The sequence below is a fragment of the Dermochelys coriacea genome, chromosome 15, assembly GCF_009764565.3.
Source record: "Dermochelys coriacea isolate rDerCor1 chromosome 15, rDerCor1.pri.v4, whole genome shotgun sequence".
In the NCBI taxonomy this organism is placed as follows: domain Eukaryota; kingdom Metazoa; phylum Chordata; order Testudines; family Dermochelyidae; genus Dermochelys; species Dermochelys coriacea.
The window spans coordinates 27,465,094-27,480,547 of record NC_050082.1 but is presented as its reverse complement, the minus strand read 5'-3'; the positions used below and the strand labels follow the sequence as shown (position 1 = coordinate 27,480,547).

The following is a 15,454-nucleotide window of genomic DNA, read 5'->3' as shown; positions in this document are numbered from 1 at the left end:
CTAGCTCGCCAGCCATATCTACCATGCTCAGCACTATGATAGCTGAGCACCTACAGAGTGCTTTATAGTTCACCTTTAACACTCCCTCAGGGCTCGTTTTTACAGTTTGTACAGCGTAGCTTTGTCAAGTGCTCTGGGTTCATAGGCGAAGAAAGCAGCTAAGGTGCTATAGAAAGTGCGAATGATTACTGATGGAATAAAATAAGGCCTGTTTTTATTTTTCAGATATTTTATTTAGCCTCTTTTCTGTACACAGTCAACTACACCCGGCATCTGTATATGGATTTAAAGGTGAAGTACAGTCAGAACCTGTACAGCATTTCCCCCTTGGTGAGTGCTCCCTTGGCAGGTTTTCCTATTATTTATTATATGTTAAGAACTAACATTGTGCTCGTTGCTGTACAAGCATAAATATAATGGCAGTTCTCACCATAAGGAGTTTACAATCTAAGGCCCTGATCCTGCAGCTGATTCTGTGTGGGTTGGTGCCTCTGCCCATGCAGAGCCATTGAAGTCAACAGGAGCTACTCGTGGATCTGCTCTTGTGTTCTGATTGCGGGACTAGGCCTGAAAGTCCAAAACAGAGAAGACAAGTTGCACAGTAGGTCTCAGGAGGAAAAAAGAACCGGGAGGGCCAGATCTCTTAAAGTCAGTGGAACTACACTAGTGACACCAGCAGAGCATCTGGCTCCGAATGGTTTATTATTGTCATTAACCCACTTCTGCTGGGCATTTCAGAAGAAACAAATCTTCAGGAGGAATTTGCAGGAAAGGGATGTGGCTTGACAGGCCAGAATTGTGGGGAGGCAATCCGGGCATGAGCAGCATGGAAAATGGCTCAAAGATGGACCTTCATGTCTCTGTTTTTTAGTTTCCACGCCTCTAAAATGGGGATAATACTTACTGAGTATCTCACAGGAGTGTGGTAAAGCTCCATTCGTGAATGTCTGTGAAGTGCTTTAAGAGCGTCAGGTGAGCAGTGCAGTGGAAGTGAGCTGGCATTTAAAGTACTATTCACACTTGGAGCAGGACAGATTAGCTCTGCGGAGAAGGGGTCCCTACCATCATCATTAGCCTTTAAAAATGACTCTTCAAGACCAAGTGTAATCTTTGGGAGCAAAGGAACACAGTCCTCAGAAAAACATACTTTGAGTACAGGCTAAACAAACACTTCACACACCCTGTGACCAAACTTGATCGTTTCAGAGCAGTTTCCTTGTTGTTCACACCTGACTAAACTCTGAGCAGCTTCTATCTCTCCGAGAATTCCTCTTGATGTATTGCTGCAGAACAACAGGCTCTTTATACACTTATATGGCTCATCCCAATGAACACACTGGCTAAATTTCTGCATATCATTCCTCTTCCCAATCGAGAAATCACATAGACTTCATCCTGCGCATCGTAGAGTTAAATTCCTCAGATGGCTCCCGTTCTGGGTGTCTGTTGGGGAGCAGCAGACTTGACAGATGAAAATGCACTTTTGAGAACTTCCATTCTTAGATTTTGGATCAGCTCATGAGGGCAATATTTTCCTTTCTTCACTAGTCCCTACACTCAGATCCAAATTTCTTTTCAGACTTTTTATTTCTAATAATGAGCCACCCAAACTCTGGGGTGTGTGAAACTTAGTTCTGAGTGTTATGACTTGAGACCATCTCTAGTCCTTCTGTGCTTAGCTGTCACTTCTCTCTTTATTTCAGATTTGGGGCTCAATCCACCTGGACAACTCTGGTCTCAATAATACTAATAAACCATCTTAACCTAAGGGCCTCTTTTGCCTAAAAACCCCAAGAGCTCCATCTTGTCCCTGCTTCCCTGCTTCTGGAAAAGAGGATGTGACATATCCAGGACACAATCTGGACTGATGATCAGCTGTGTCACCTCAGCTCTCTAACCTGGGGTGCCTTTTACACTACTTTGCCATGGTAGCTACCTCTTCTGGTCTGCTCACACAGCCTCCAGCATGTAAATTATTCCCAGTTATATTGTGAGTGCTGCAGCCAACCACTCTTGATTTCCAGTGCAGAGCGATACAAGTGAACTCCCAGTCCCAGGGTTTCCCCAGAAATGTACGCCTTGTACTGCCCAGCTCCCTCCTGGACATTATTAATAGAAAATGATATGCACAAATCCTGTTATCCCAAATGGAGTTTCCCAAACACTTCAGTTCAAACACACTGGTTTAAATAAAACAATAAAACAAGTTTATTAACAGCAAAGAGAGAGATTTTAAGTGAATACAAGTAATGAAGCATAAAAGTCAGAATTGGTTACAGGAAAAATAAAAGTAAAATGCAACTAATGCCTAACTTAACAAATAAGAACGAATTCAAAGCAAAGTCTCCCTCAGCACAAGTTTCAGCAGTCCTACTGGCTGAACTTCTTTCAATCAGGATCCCTCCCCCAGTCCTACTGGCTGAACTTCTTTCAATCAGGATCCCTCTCCCAGTCCAATGCTGCTTTCTTTGTTCTTCAGCTGTTGTGGATGCCGTGGGCAGAGAGAAAGGGAGACACCCTTTGGGGGTCTGCCCTCCCTTCTTCTAGTCCTTTCCCTTCTTCAAGAAGCATCTCCAGCTGAGGTTCAGGAGACAAAAGGGTGTGGATGAGAATCCCATGCTGTTTGTTTGCTAAGATGTAGATTTTTTGCCCAAATCTTCTTTCCTGCCAAAGAATAGCCATTTAAGCAGGTGATGGCCCATTTGACCTTTTTACACCTGGCTGAGGTGTCACCTTGTCCTTTGTTTCTGAGGAACTGGTATGGCCGCTCCACAGATTTGTTACCTGTCTTAGTAACACCATACAGTGAAATCTTATAACTTTACAAACAATGTGCCACACATATTTTATCAGGGAAGCAAGTTATGAGTTTTTCAGTGATACCTCACAAGGCATTCTTGCACAAAGATTATTATAATAGTGTGCAAGGGGTGAATACGGGGTACAGACAGTCACACCTCCCCCCAACAAAGCTGCAAGAGGGTTAGCTACTGGTGTCCTGGACGCAGCATGTCAGGGCCTCTTTCCTGGACAGGGCATCTGCCACCATGTTTTGCTTAACCTTTATATGCACAATTTCCATATCAAATTCTTGGTATATAAGGCTCCAGCACAGAAGCTTGGAATTTGAGCCTTTAGTTTTGTTTAACCAGATCAATGGTGAATGATCTGTTAGGACCCTGAACTTTTTGTTAAAAAAGATAGGGCCTTAATTGCTTGACTGCCCACGCTATGGCATAGCATTCCTTTTCTAAGACAGAATAATTCTGTTCAATGGGTGTCAATTTTTCGCTTAAGAAAGCAATTGGGTGCTTCTTGTTATTCTCCCCTGTTTCCATCAGCACAGCACCTAGACCAATGCCTGATGCATCTGCACGTGGTTCAAACATTTTGACAAAATCTGGACTAGCTAGAACAGACTTTTCAGACAAGCTTTTCTTTACCTTATCAAATCCTTCCTGGCATGCCTTCGTCCAAATGACCTTGTTGGGTTTAGTCTTTTCACATAGATCAGTGATTGAAGATACAAAGTCACTGAACCCATACACAAACCTTCTGTAATAGTTTACCAGACCTATGAAAGATTGGCCCTGTTTCTTGGTAGAGGCACAGGCCAATTTACAATGGCTTCAACTTCTAAGGGATTGGGATGTTTGATTCCCTCTACCCAATGTCCCAAATAAGGAACTCTGGCTGCTCCAATTTTACACATAGAGGCTTTTATGGGTAGGCCTGCCTCTTTGAGTTTTGACAGCACAATTTCCAAGTGTTTTTTGTGATCAACCCAAGGGTTGCTATACACTGTGGTGTCATCCACGTATGCCCCTTGCAGAGTTCTGAAAACATTTTAACATATGGTTGATCAGCCTCAAAAAGGTGGTTCCAGCATTAATTGAACCAAATGGTAACATTGTGAACTCAGAGTCCTATATCAGTGATGAACACAGATTTTTTTTTCTGTGCAGCTGTATCTAAAGGAATCTGCCAATAATCATGAGTGAGCTATTTAGTTTTGCTTAAAATGTCCAGCATATCATCAGTTGTAGGCATGGGATATCCATCTGGGTACTGTGACCGCATTGTTACAGTGCTATCTTTCTTAGGGACCAAGATCACAGGTGATGCTTGAGAGCTGTCAGACTCTTTAATTACTCTTAGGTCTAACATGCTTTGTATTTCTGCACAACTTTGTTCTTGCACCTTGCCAATGTCCCTGTAGGGTCTGCTGGGAGGTGGTTGTGGTCCTTCTGTGATGATCTTGTGAGTTAGCAAGTGTGTCTTCCTTGGCTTGTTAGAAAACACTTCTTTTTGTTTTTGCAGTACTGCCAACACCTCTGCCCTTTCAACTGGTGTTAATGCACTGCAGATATCAATGCTCCCCAGAGCTGAGTCAGTTTGGCATTCAGCCATCAGATTAATGAGGTTGTGTGCCTCAGTTTCCCCTACTATGCAGCAGATCATATTTACCATGGCTTCCGTACTGTGATAGGCTTTAAGTTTACATGTACTAGTTGTGGGACAGCATCACCATGAGGCTATTTAACATATGTATCTTCATTTACCACTTCTGCCACCTCAAAGGGTCCTTTCCAAGGATTTTGCATTTTGTACTTTTTCCACAAGACTTAATACCGACACCAAGTCTCCTATATCAAAGGAGCATTACAAGTATTTTTACCATAACATACTTTTTGTTTGGATTGCCTGTCATTGAGGTTAGTTTGAACAATACCCATCATATCTTTTAACTCCTTTCTGAGCCTTTGTACATATTCAGTTACTGTCTCTTCCTTTACCTCAGTGTCTGCTTTCCAGGAGTCTCTGATCAGATCTAGGGGTCCCTCACCTTCCTTCCATAAAGGAGATCAAATAGGGAGAACCCCTTTGATTCTTGAGGTACCTCCCTACAAGCAAACAGCAAAAATGGTAATAATTTGTCCTAATTTTGAAGCTTTTTTTTTTGCATACATTCCCAGCATGGATTTTAGGGTCCCATTTGTTTCTGGGTGAAATGAGGCAGCTTTTAGTTGTTTCACCCCACATAATTTCCATAGCTCACTGAATAGCTGAGACATGAAATATGTCCCATGGTCAGATAAAATCTCTTTAGGGAAACCCACTCTGCTAAAGATAGTGAAAATGGCAGATTCTGCCTCAATGTTAGACAGAGCTACTGCTTCAGGATATCTCATGGCAAAATCCACTACCATCAAGATATATTTATTTCCTCTGCGGATAGGACAAGGCATAGGGCTAGGGTTGCCACTCCTCCAGGATTGTCCTGGAGTCTCCAGGAGTTAAAGATTAACTTTCAATTAAATATTATGTCCTGTGATGAAATCTCCAGGAATTTGGCCAACCAAAGTTGGCAACCCTACATAGGATGCACAGTGTCCATTGCTACCCTCAGAAATGCCTCTTGTATTACAGGCAAGGGGTATAGAGGAAATTTCTGGGGTCCTGCAGGTCTTTACTTTTTTTGACATCATTCACAAGACCTGCAATAATTCCTCACATCATTCTGTATTCCTGGCCAGAACAAATATTTCTTTAACCCGCCATAGGTTCTCTGTGCCCCTAAGTGACCAGAAAAAGGATAGTACCGTGCTAACAACATTAATTCCCCATGGTACTAGGTGGGCACAATCAACGGGGATACTACGCAGTACCCCTACAGTCACATCACCTGCTAAACCTTCCCATTCCATATGCACCTTAGCTAAAGGTACAGGAATCTTATGTCCACCCATGGCCAGAAGCTCTACCTTTTGGTTATGTATCATGTCCGTCTTTCGGAGCATGCTTTCCTTGACCAGAGCAATCTGTGCACCAGCGTCTCTCCACCCTGTGCATTCTATGTTATTCACTCTGGAATCCTTGATAAATTCCATATCTACCCCCTCTGGGTCAGCCCTCACAAAACTCATTGTGTAACCTGGGAGTACCTCTGGCGCTCCTGTGTTAAGAACAGCTGCATTAACATGGGTTGGATGAGGCTTAGTGTATTTTAGCTCAGGGCACTGATTTCTCAGGTGCTCAGTGGAGTTACACTGGAAACACCTTTTTGGACCCTCCCACTTCACAGGAGTTTTGTGATGGGAATTTGCAGGAGGGGAACAATTCTGCGGGGAGTGGGAGGGAGGGTGGCTGAGGGCATAGGCCCCCAACCACCCTTCTTCTTCCCAGGGGTAAAACCAGATGCCCCTTTACACTGGGTTTGTGCCCCTCCTTCTCTGGCTTGTGCTCATTGGATATCTGGGTTCAAACAAATGCATCAGCCACATTAGCCATTTCTAATACAGATTGTAAAAGTTTATCCCACAGACTATTCCTTACATCTTCATCTCATATACTTAAGAAATGTTCTTGAGCAAAGAGATCAGCTAATTGGCCATAATCCTTTTCCCTTTACCCATTTTCTCATTAGGTCACACATCTTATACACATATTCACTATGCCTCATGCCAGTACTCTTCTTAACATTTCTAAAATTCGACCTATACACTTCAGAAGTAATTTGAAATCTTTGTAAAACAGCTTTCTTAAATTTAAACTATATCGAAGCTTGCTGAATTGGCATTTCATTAAATACATTTAAAGCTTTACCAGACAGTTTTGCAATCGGTGTGGGGACTTTCTTGTTCTCAGGAATATTGTGAACCTCACATAGCGTTTCAAAAGCGGTGAGATAACCTGGGGATCTCTTTTGCCTACAGACCCCAACTGCTCCATCTTGTCCCTCTTTCTCTGCCTACATGCTTCTGGAGAAGACAGACTCAGGGGATGTGACATTCCCAGGACACAATCTGTACTGATGAACAGCTGAGTCACCTTAACTCCCTAACGTGGGGTGCCTTGTACACTGCTAGTGTAGACAAAGCTTTAGTAACACTATACAGTGAAATCTTATAACTTTACATACAGTGTTGCCACCCATATTTTATCAGGATGTTATAGACCAGTGAGTTATGAGTTTTCCAATGACAGCTCACAAGGCATATTTGCACAAAGATTATTATAATAGTATGCAAGGGGTGAATACAGAGACACAGACTGTCACGGGGGAAGAGGAAGGAGTGATACCAGTTAAATTCCTGATCTTAGAGGGGAAAGCATGCGGTGTGCTAATGTATTCATGGCTACGTGCCTCCATTTTCCCAGCTATAAAATGGGAATGATGATCCAGGACTGCAGCACAGGATTGTGTTGTATTTTTGTAGAGTGGAATAATTCTGCCCTTTCCTAAAGGCAAATTGGTGCCATCACCCACAATACATTTCCCGGCGAGCAGATTCTCCAACAGTCAGAATTGTTTGTGCTTCCCTTCGGAGCTTCATTACACTTCTGCAGGACTGTGCTAAATTATGCTGCACAAAATAAATAAGCTACATGCAAAGATCTCATCAAGAGTCTGTTTTTTTTCCAGTTTGCTTCTGGAAACTGGAATCCTCTAGCTTTGGATGAGCAGCCATTCAATCAATTGGTGGAAGTAGCAGCTGCACAACCCCCCAGGTTAATTTCCGTTGCATCATGCATTCCTCAGTGCATTGTGCACCCTTCAGTTTGACTCAATAAAAAGTTTTTTGCCATGAGCCCACGCTGGGAAAATACCTCCACATCTTGTAAGCATGGCCAAAGAAAGGTGTGACCTAGTGATCTGATCATAGTTCTGAGAGCCAGGAGTGGCTGATTTCAAATATTTACCTACCTCTGATATGGTCTGATATAGAGATTAATGAATGTTTAAAGCATTTTGATCTTATAAAGTTCTCTAAGTCTTATTATTTATAACTCCCTTCTGTTTTGGGCCAGTACCCAGTCATGGGAATAGAGGGGAATTTGGTTCAGAGTATGTTGAGTATTAAAAACTGACTCATTCTCCAAAGGAGGAAAATGTTAGTCCACATACAATGAGCAGCTCTAATTTGTTTCCTGGCCCTTTTCATGGATTCTCACACTAATATTTGTTACAGCATCTGGTAAACATATGCCCATAGCTGTCTCTGGAACACCAGAGTCTCATATTCACATAGTCTTCCCAAGGAAGAGAGCATCAAGACTAAACATGCATCCATGTGTCTTGTCCATTCCTTAATGTGACATGATAAACTGGCATTTGAGGGACAAATCTTCAGCTGGCAGGAAAGTCATGTGTTGGTAAGTCGGTGAAAATTGGTCGAGTAAAATTTCCGTTGATTTCACTGGGGCCATGATTTAGTCCAGGGAATGAGTATTCGATGGTGTGGCTTACATGCCAGTAGGAAGAAAGGCTGGGCCTGTAGCAGGAGAAAACAACTAAGGCAGGAGATGGATGAAGTTTTAAAATAAAGCATCCCTCAGCTCTGTCGGACACGCACCTGATTGTGGTTTTTCCTGATGCAATCCTGCCTTCCATTTCTCCCCTTCAATTTACACTCACTGTTACAATTGATACCCATTTACGCATGTGTAATTTAACCCATTATTTATATCACTGACCTCATAATTGGCCCATTTTCTCTGTTACGTTTTTCAGAGCAGTCAGAGTTCTCGGACAGCCACACAGTCATGTTCCCCTCTTCGGGTGGCTTTCCTGGAGGAAAATGTTTACATGGGAATCATTCCTGGAGAGGAGTGCAGGAGTTGCTGTGAGGGACTAGTGCTCTCAGCAAGCCAAAATGTTGATCTTTGAATTTACAGTAGTAATCTGGGTACTTTCCCTCCAGTAATCCCTCGGGACTAGGGTTGCCAACCCTACAGGATTGTCCTGGAGTCTCTAAGAATTATAGATTAATCTTTAATTAAAGATTATGTCATGTGATGAAACCTCCAGCAATATGTCCAAACAAAATTGGCAACCTTACTCAAGACTGGCATTGTAATCCTACTGAGAATTGGTGCCCTGAGCTATTCAGAATTCCTGCTTTGATGAGTCTGGCTGAAATGTAACTAAATGATGGTTGCACTGAAATATAAGTAATGATGGTTTAACTAAGCTTTTTCATCTGTACAGATTTTAGATCATGCAAATCGCATTGGCCGAATAGCAACAATTTTGTCCAGGTAGGCTTTAGTTCTCTCTGACAGTGTTAGATGTTTACAGTAAACTCGAGTGTTTTAGACCCAAACTATTCTTTATTTAGAAACAAATCTTATTCAAACTTGACTGTGTATGCTGTAATTTGGTAATCATGGTATTCTGGGCTGACAAAACTCAAAGGGCCAGATCCTCAGTTGTAAATTGTTTGATCTTCATTCAAGTTAGCTATAATGACTCAGACTGCAAAGAGCCAACTTTTACATGCACGTGAGAGAGTGTGTGCGTGTGTGTATATATATACACACACACATACACACACGTCTTCTCTCCAGTGCATGGAATCAGGACTTTGCTCACCTGTGTGTCATTGGCCTCATGCTGCCAACAGCTAATGGTGATTCCCCTTTCAGAGGATCAAGGTCATATTTTCACTGTCACCATGAAGTTCAAGTGACCATGATGTGTGACATAGTGACAGCCACTAAACCTTGGGTGGCCATGAATTTGTTACTGTTGTCCCTTACCTATCTAACAAGGATTAATTAATGGTTCTAAAGTTCTTTGAGGACATAAACATTATTGATACTAACAGTAATATGTTGAGATGATAATGTCATTTTGAGGTGATCAATAATAGAATCTGAAAATACATTGAGACAAATTCTGCTCTCAGCTAACCAGGTACAATTCCTCCCGTTACCCGTGGCCCATTCTTTATGCCACACAGAAGCTGTAGGCTATAACACTTGAGTGCTAGAAAAATACTGTTTCAGGCTGTTCCATAAAAAAGTAAAACGACCTCTCAATAGTGACAGAAGAGAGGGCAAGTATAGGAGGGCAGTTGTAACTGAGCTATTGTCATTTTCTCCCCTCAGCTTGATCCCTTTCCTATTAATGGTTCCTGTGTTTTGTCTGGGCAACAGCAGTGATTGCTACCAGAACTTCAGCCAGAAACACGGGTAAGCTCCCACCCACCTCTGAGAGCACCCTGCTTCCTCTGAGGCTGATGAAAGGAGTCACCAAAAGTAAACACTCAGGCTTTCCCCTTTCTGACTGCAGGTGTCTCCTGATGCACACAGAAACGGCCATGCTCACTGGCCAACTGCAAACCCATGCTGGCTCTGTTTGTTCTGTGATATATTTCTATGGCATTGGAGTCTTCCTGGTCTCCTTCCTGATCAGCTTCATAGCCATTATGGTAAGAAATATTGTCCTCATCCATCAAACAGTGAGTTGCAAGGATGATAGTGACTGACATTTATACCAAGCCTCCCATTCAGATGATCCCTAAGCTGCTTTAAAATCACGGATGGACCATATCAGCAGTCCCTAGATTCACCCCTTTGAATAGAGGAACTTGGGCACTGCCACTTTTCCTCTCTGTGCCTCAGTTTCGCCATCTATAAAATGGGATAGTGATACTGACCTCCTTTGTAAAGTGCTTTGAGATCTGCTGATGAAAAGCTCTATATAAGAACTAGGCATTGTTGTTTTTATTATTTTGGGCCAGGCCTTTGCTTGACCAGGTCAGAATTATAAAGGCATTTTCTTTTCCTTTCTCCTAGTCTTTTCTGAGGCTGGGTAGTATTGCTTCTCTCTGTTGGTAGTTATAAACAGATGTTGGTTTTCGTGTGTGATGTGCCTAGATGCCAGGATGAGAGGCAGAATATAAATTATTAAAATAAATTAATGTTTTATTTAGTTTGTGTGTGACTGTCCCTTTCCCACTGAATATCTGTAGAAGTTCCACCCAAAAAACATAGCCCTTTGTGGGCACAGGAATTATTCCACCCACCTCTGAAATGCCCCTTCCTCTGGGGTTGAAGGCAGCAACTATTTAACAGCACACAACAACATTATACAAGGCAGGAAGTGAAGAAGAATATTGAATCCAACTGAAAATACAGGCAGAATGTCTGATTTAAAATTGGGTTAGGATACCAGAGTTAACACATGTCCCAGAGGATATTTAATGACCGCAAGTGGTCAGGACTTCAATCTTGCATCTCATACAAAAGAGGGATATTTGTTTTAAAACATGTTAAGGGTGATTCATTGTTTCCTGGAGTCCAGTTATATTATCTGCTGCTACACTAGCTAGAATACAAATTGTAATTGGAATCAACTCTCATGCATTAAAACAAATCAACCACAACTTCTCTCATAGATGAGTTATGGCATTAATTGTCCATTATACTTTCTTCAGAAGTGTGTTACTGGCTACTGCTGAAGGCAGGATACCAGACTAAATGGACCCTTGCTTTGATCTGGCACTGTAGTGTCGGTTTTCCAGATATTTCTTAGAGCAAATAAGTACCACATGAAGAACAACCAATTAACAGTATACTAGTGCTTTGAGGCACTAGATGAATGAATGAGACACAATGAATTGTACAGTTGCATTTAAGTAATCATGTATATTAAGAAATGCATTTTATTTTCTAGGTTCTTCTCATCCAAGCCCGAGCTTTGTACAAAAGGTTCATAAACTCAACAGGATTCCTGGGTGATCAACAATGGGCAATGATAAAGATAGTGGAACAACGAGTGGTTTTTTACCCTATCGCTTTCTTCTGTTGTTGGGGCCCAGGTTAGTAGAGAGCTAGATTACTTCTGCCAGGTTCTAAACCTTGTGTTCTGGCCACTAGGCATAGAGAAAGAGGAAGTAATAGTAACTGGAAAGAATGAAGGCTAAAGCAATATCATTTTATCAATCCCTTTTCACAGCCGTTCTCCTCGGAATAGTGAAGTTGACTGTTTCAGTGAACAGCAGAATCTACATGGCTCTTTATATTCTACAGGTAAAACCTTCTAGGCTGAAATCTCTTAGAACTTGTCTTCTCTCCTTTGTCAGTCATGTGAGCTTTTGGTTGGTTCTGTACTCCAACAGGAAATGTACAGTCCAATTCCACTCACACAGATAGGGGCCGGATGATCTTGTGTCTGATTTATGGATGGAATTGAGGAAGGCTCTTTGTAATAGTCCTTATGTTTGTTTTTTACATGCTTTTTAAGGTTGCAAGAACCAGAATAAGTAAGAGCTAGTCTTCTCACACTATTAGGGCTTCTAGGTGCTGGAAACACTGTGAGAAGATCAGACCTTATGTTGTTCTGGTCCATAAATGGAGTCCTAAGGCATTAAAAACCCTGGTGAAATAGGTCAAATGCAGACCCTGAGATAAACAACTTTATTTGGGTCCCCTTGAATACTGCTGTTTGGGTTTCTACAGAACCTGAATGGATAACCTTGGTTTGTGACACTGTTAACCAGGAAGAAAAGGAGTACTTGTGGCACCTTAGAGACTAACAAATTTATTTGAGCATAAGCTTTCATGAGCTACAGCTCACTTCCGATGAAGTGAGCTGTAGCTCACAAAAGCTTATGCTCAAATAAATTTGTTAGTCTCTAAGGTGCCACAAGTACTCCTTTTCTTTTTGCAAATACAGATTAACATGGCTGCTACTCTGAAACCTGTTAACCAGGAGTTTTCTTGGAAGGCCATTTCTTGATGCCACTGAAGCTGCAGTTAGCATAGGGCACTAAAAAATTCCAAAATTCATCTGTCACACTGGGATTTAGACAGATCAAAAACTCGAAGAATGGAGGCAGAGTTTTATGAACAGACAAACATACAAACCCTGTTGAATCTCTTAGAGCCAGATATTAATTACTTACATTTCTGTAGTGCTTTTCTTCCCCTTAGGATTCCCCAAAGCACTCTGCAAACTTCACTCTGATACACAAACTATACCCAGGGATCATTTCCCCTCCTACTGAATGGCAGCTTCCCCTGAATATCAACACACTGCAGTTGAGGACAGGAAGACATGAAGAATCCTTTCTCCAACTGAAAGTGCAGAGAAAATGGAGGGAGACCAAATAATTACCCTGACATTTGGCTAGTTAACATCAGAGTTAACAATCCATCCTTTTGTGAAAAGAACCAGTGGGAGTTTTATAACTGTGAGTGGTCAGGGCCTTGGTTTGGCGTCTCACTCAAAAGATAGCAACTCCAGCAGTACAGCATTCCCCTCACACCACATGGGGTCAATACTGTCTCAGAGGGAGGAGGGCCATCTACTGAATCATAAATATCATTTCCTGCAGCAGCCTGTGGTTTCCTCATCTAAGCACTGAACAAGCTCGATTCCACTGAGTTTGGTGAGAGCTCAAAGTGGAACGGCTACAGGCAGATTTTGAAACTGGCCTCGACCCTGGCACCTATAAACTCCAGGGTGGTTACAAACAAGCATCTGCTGTGGAATGGAGCTTCTAACTACCTATTTGTGCCCACACTGGTTGTGGGCATTTTGAAAACAGGACAGGTGGGAGGATCCTGCACAGACTCCAAAAGGTCCATGTCCGTGTGCTGAAGCACACTTAAAGCTTGATCTGAAGCCCGCTGAAGTCAGTGGGAGTTTTCCCACTGTCTTCAATGGGCTTTGGATCAGGATCTCTATGATTAAGCCCTGAAGGGGCTCTTCAGATTCATTCCAATTTCAAGGAAATACTGCTTTTCCTTGGAAATGCATCCTTATCGTGGTTAACTGAATCCAGTAACAGAACTGCAGCTCTGAGTCCAGTACAGACCCTGTCCCAAAGGGCATGGTGAAACCTAGGGATTAGAAATTAACCACACCTGATGTGCAGGAAGCTGCGTAGGGCAGGGTTATATCCGATGCTGTGTGGAAAGAGAGATTTATGCTCTGAGTTCTCTCCTAGGCTCTAACAGCAGCTTCCCAGGGGCTCCTAAATTGCATCGTTTATGGGTGGACCCAGCATATGTTCCGCTGCATGAAACGCAAAGCTTGCCGTGACATCGACACACAGACACCTCTCTTACGGTCCCAGAAGAAGTACTATGCCAGCACGTTCCCCACCAGCACCCAGGCAGCAGCTGTAGCTACATCCACGATGTTGTGACAATTCTCTGCTCAGCAAGAAAGGAATGGGCAGCATGTTGCCCTGCAGGCCTAGCCCAGTCATGTCTGTGAGACATCAGCCAGAGCTATTCTGCTGATTTTCTTGTTCTGAACTGTTTTGTCAGTAACACATGCAGAGTTAGGCTGGAAAAGCCTGAGCACATCTAGCTGGAGATCAGCTGTTTTCACTGAAGATCATTATTTATTTTATAGTTTTTTTATGAATGTGTAATGGATTATTTTACCTTTGTAAGCCATTTAGTGCAGTCTTTTCCTTATGAAAACATCTCCAGGATTTGCTGGGAATTGTATATGAGACATCCTTTACAGCTCCTTAAAGACCTTTCTCATAAGGGTAGATGATCAGGGGATGTTTTTCTTACCTCAGTGATTATCAGATATTTGTAATTATAATTGAACAATAAAGCCAAGGTGACTATTTATAAATCATGCTCTTCTACCTCCATGCAAAAATGCAAACGAGTCCAACACTGGTAGCTAAATGCAAGTCACACTTTAAAGTCACACTTTCAGGTTAAAAAAATCACTGGTCAGTTTCATCCCTGTGCCCTTTAAACCCATTGAAGTTACATCATGTTTTTATAAACTATATATCTTTGCTTTAAATTAACACAGAAATTACTCTGAAAACAGAATTTAATTTTCAACATTGATGCTGTTTGTTTACATTTTGTGCTTCACTCGGCTTTGAGAATGAACAAACTAAATTGTTTAATTTCTGCTCCAAAGACCAAATCATGCTCAGCTGACAGCACTTAAATGAGTATCCCCATTTAGGTCAATAGGGCTCTTCACATGAGTAAGATGAGCAGGATTTGGCCTGTAGTCCATTTGTAATAGTGATATGTAGCACTTCTACAGAGCATCATGTCTTCAAAGCATCTTACACATTAGCTAATTATCCCCAAAACACCCCGTGAGCAAGGCTGCTGGAAGAATTTGTATAGTGGGGGGTGCTGGGAGCCAGTGACCCAAACTGTAAACCCTGTATATGATGGAAATCACTTCAAGCCCGAGGTTGCTACTGCACCCCCAGTACTCCTAGTTCCTGAACCTATGCCTGTGAGGTAAGTTCTATTATCTCCATTTTACAGCTGCTGACCTGAGGACAAGTATGTTTAAGGGATGGGGATGTGGGACTGGATAGAGACCCTCCCCTCCAGGGAAAACTAGCATGGACAATTGTGGTGGTGAGTATTGTGGGAGTGAGGTGGCTGTGAGTGATTGGCTATCAAATGTCCAACTCCTACTGCATTAGACAAATGCCACGCTGGAACAGGAACAGACTGTTGGCCACAGAAGTCTCAAGCCTCATTGGCTGGGGGAAGTGCCATCACTAGAAACCAAGGCCAAGAGATTGGCTACAGACCACCTGGGAGACTCTGGACAAATGAGCAGACAGTGTAGGGCTGGAAAGCAGGATTGCATGCAGCTGGAGGGGATTTTGGTTTTGGAGAGAGAAATCAAGATCTGCCATGGCCATTACAGAGA

General features: G+C 42.4%; 1 protein-coding gene across 9 annotated transcripts in view; it reads left to right on the top strand.

Moving 5' to 3' along the window:
- TMEM116 (transmembrane protein 116) overlaps positions 1–14,381 on the top strand; it is a 36,483-nt gene extending 22,102 nt beyond the window's left edge. For 8 of the 9 annotated variants that reach the window (XM_043498096.1, XM_043498099.1, XM_043498100.1 and 5 more), the window contains 7 exons: positions 226–330; positions 8,993–9,042; positions 9,895–9,978; positions 10,079–10,217; positions 11,465–11,609; positions 11,747–11,820; positions 13,743–14,381. In XM_043498096.1, the coding sequence (XP_043354031.1) occupies positions 226–330; positions 8,993–9,042; positions 9,895–9,978; positions 10,079–10,217; positions 11,465–11,609; positions 11,747–11,820; positions 13,743–13,943 (798 nt within the window). In that variant the 3' untranslated portion in view covers positions 13,944–14,381. The remainder of the gene's footprint in view (positions 1–225; positions 331–8,992; positions 9,043–9,894; positions 9,979–10,078; positions 10,218–11,464; positions 11,610–11,746; positions 11,821–13,742) is intronic. The other variant, XM_043498097.1, reaches the window with a different exon arrangement.
- The last annotated feature ends 1,073 nt before the right edge of the window (positions 14,382–15,454 follow it).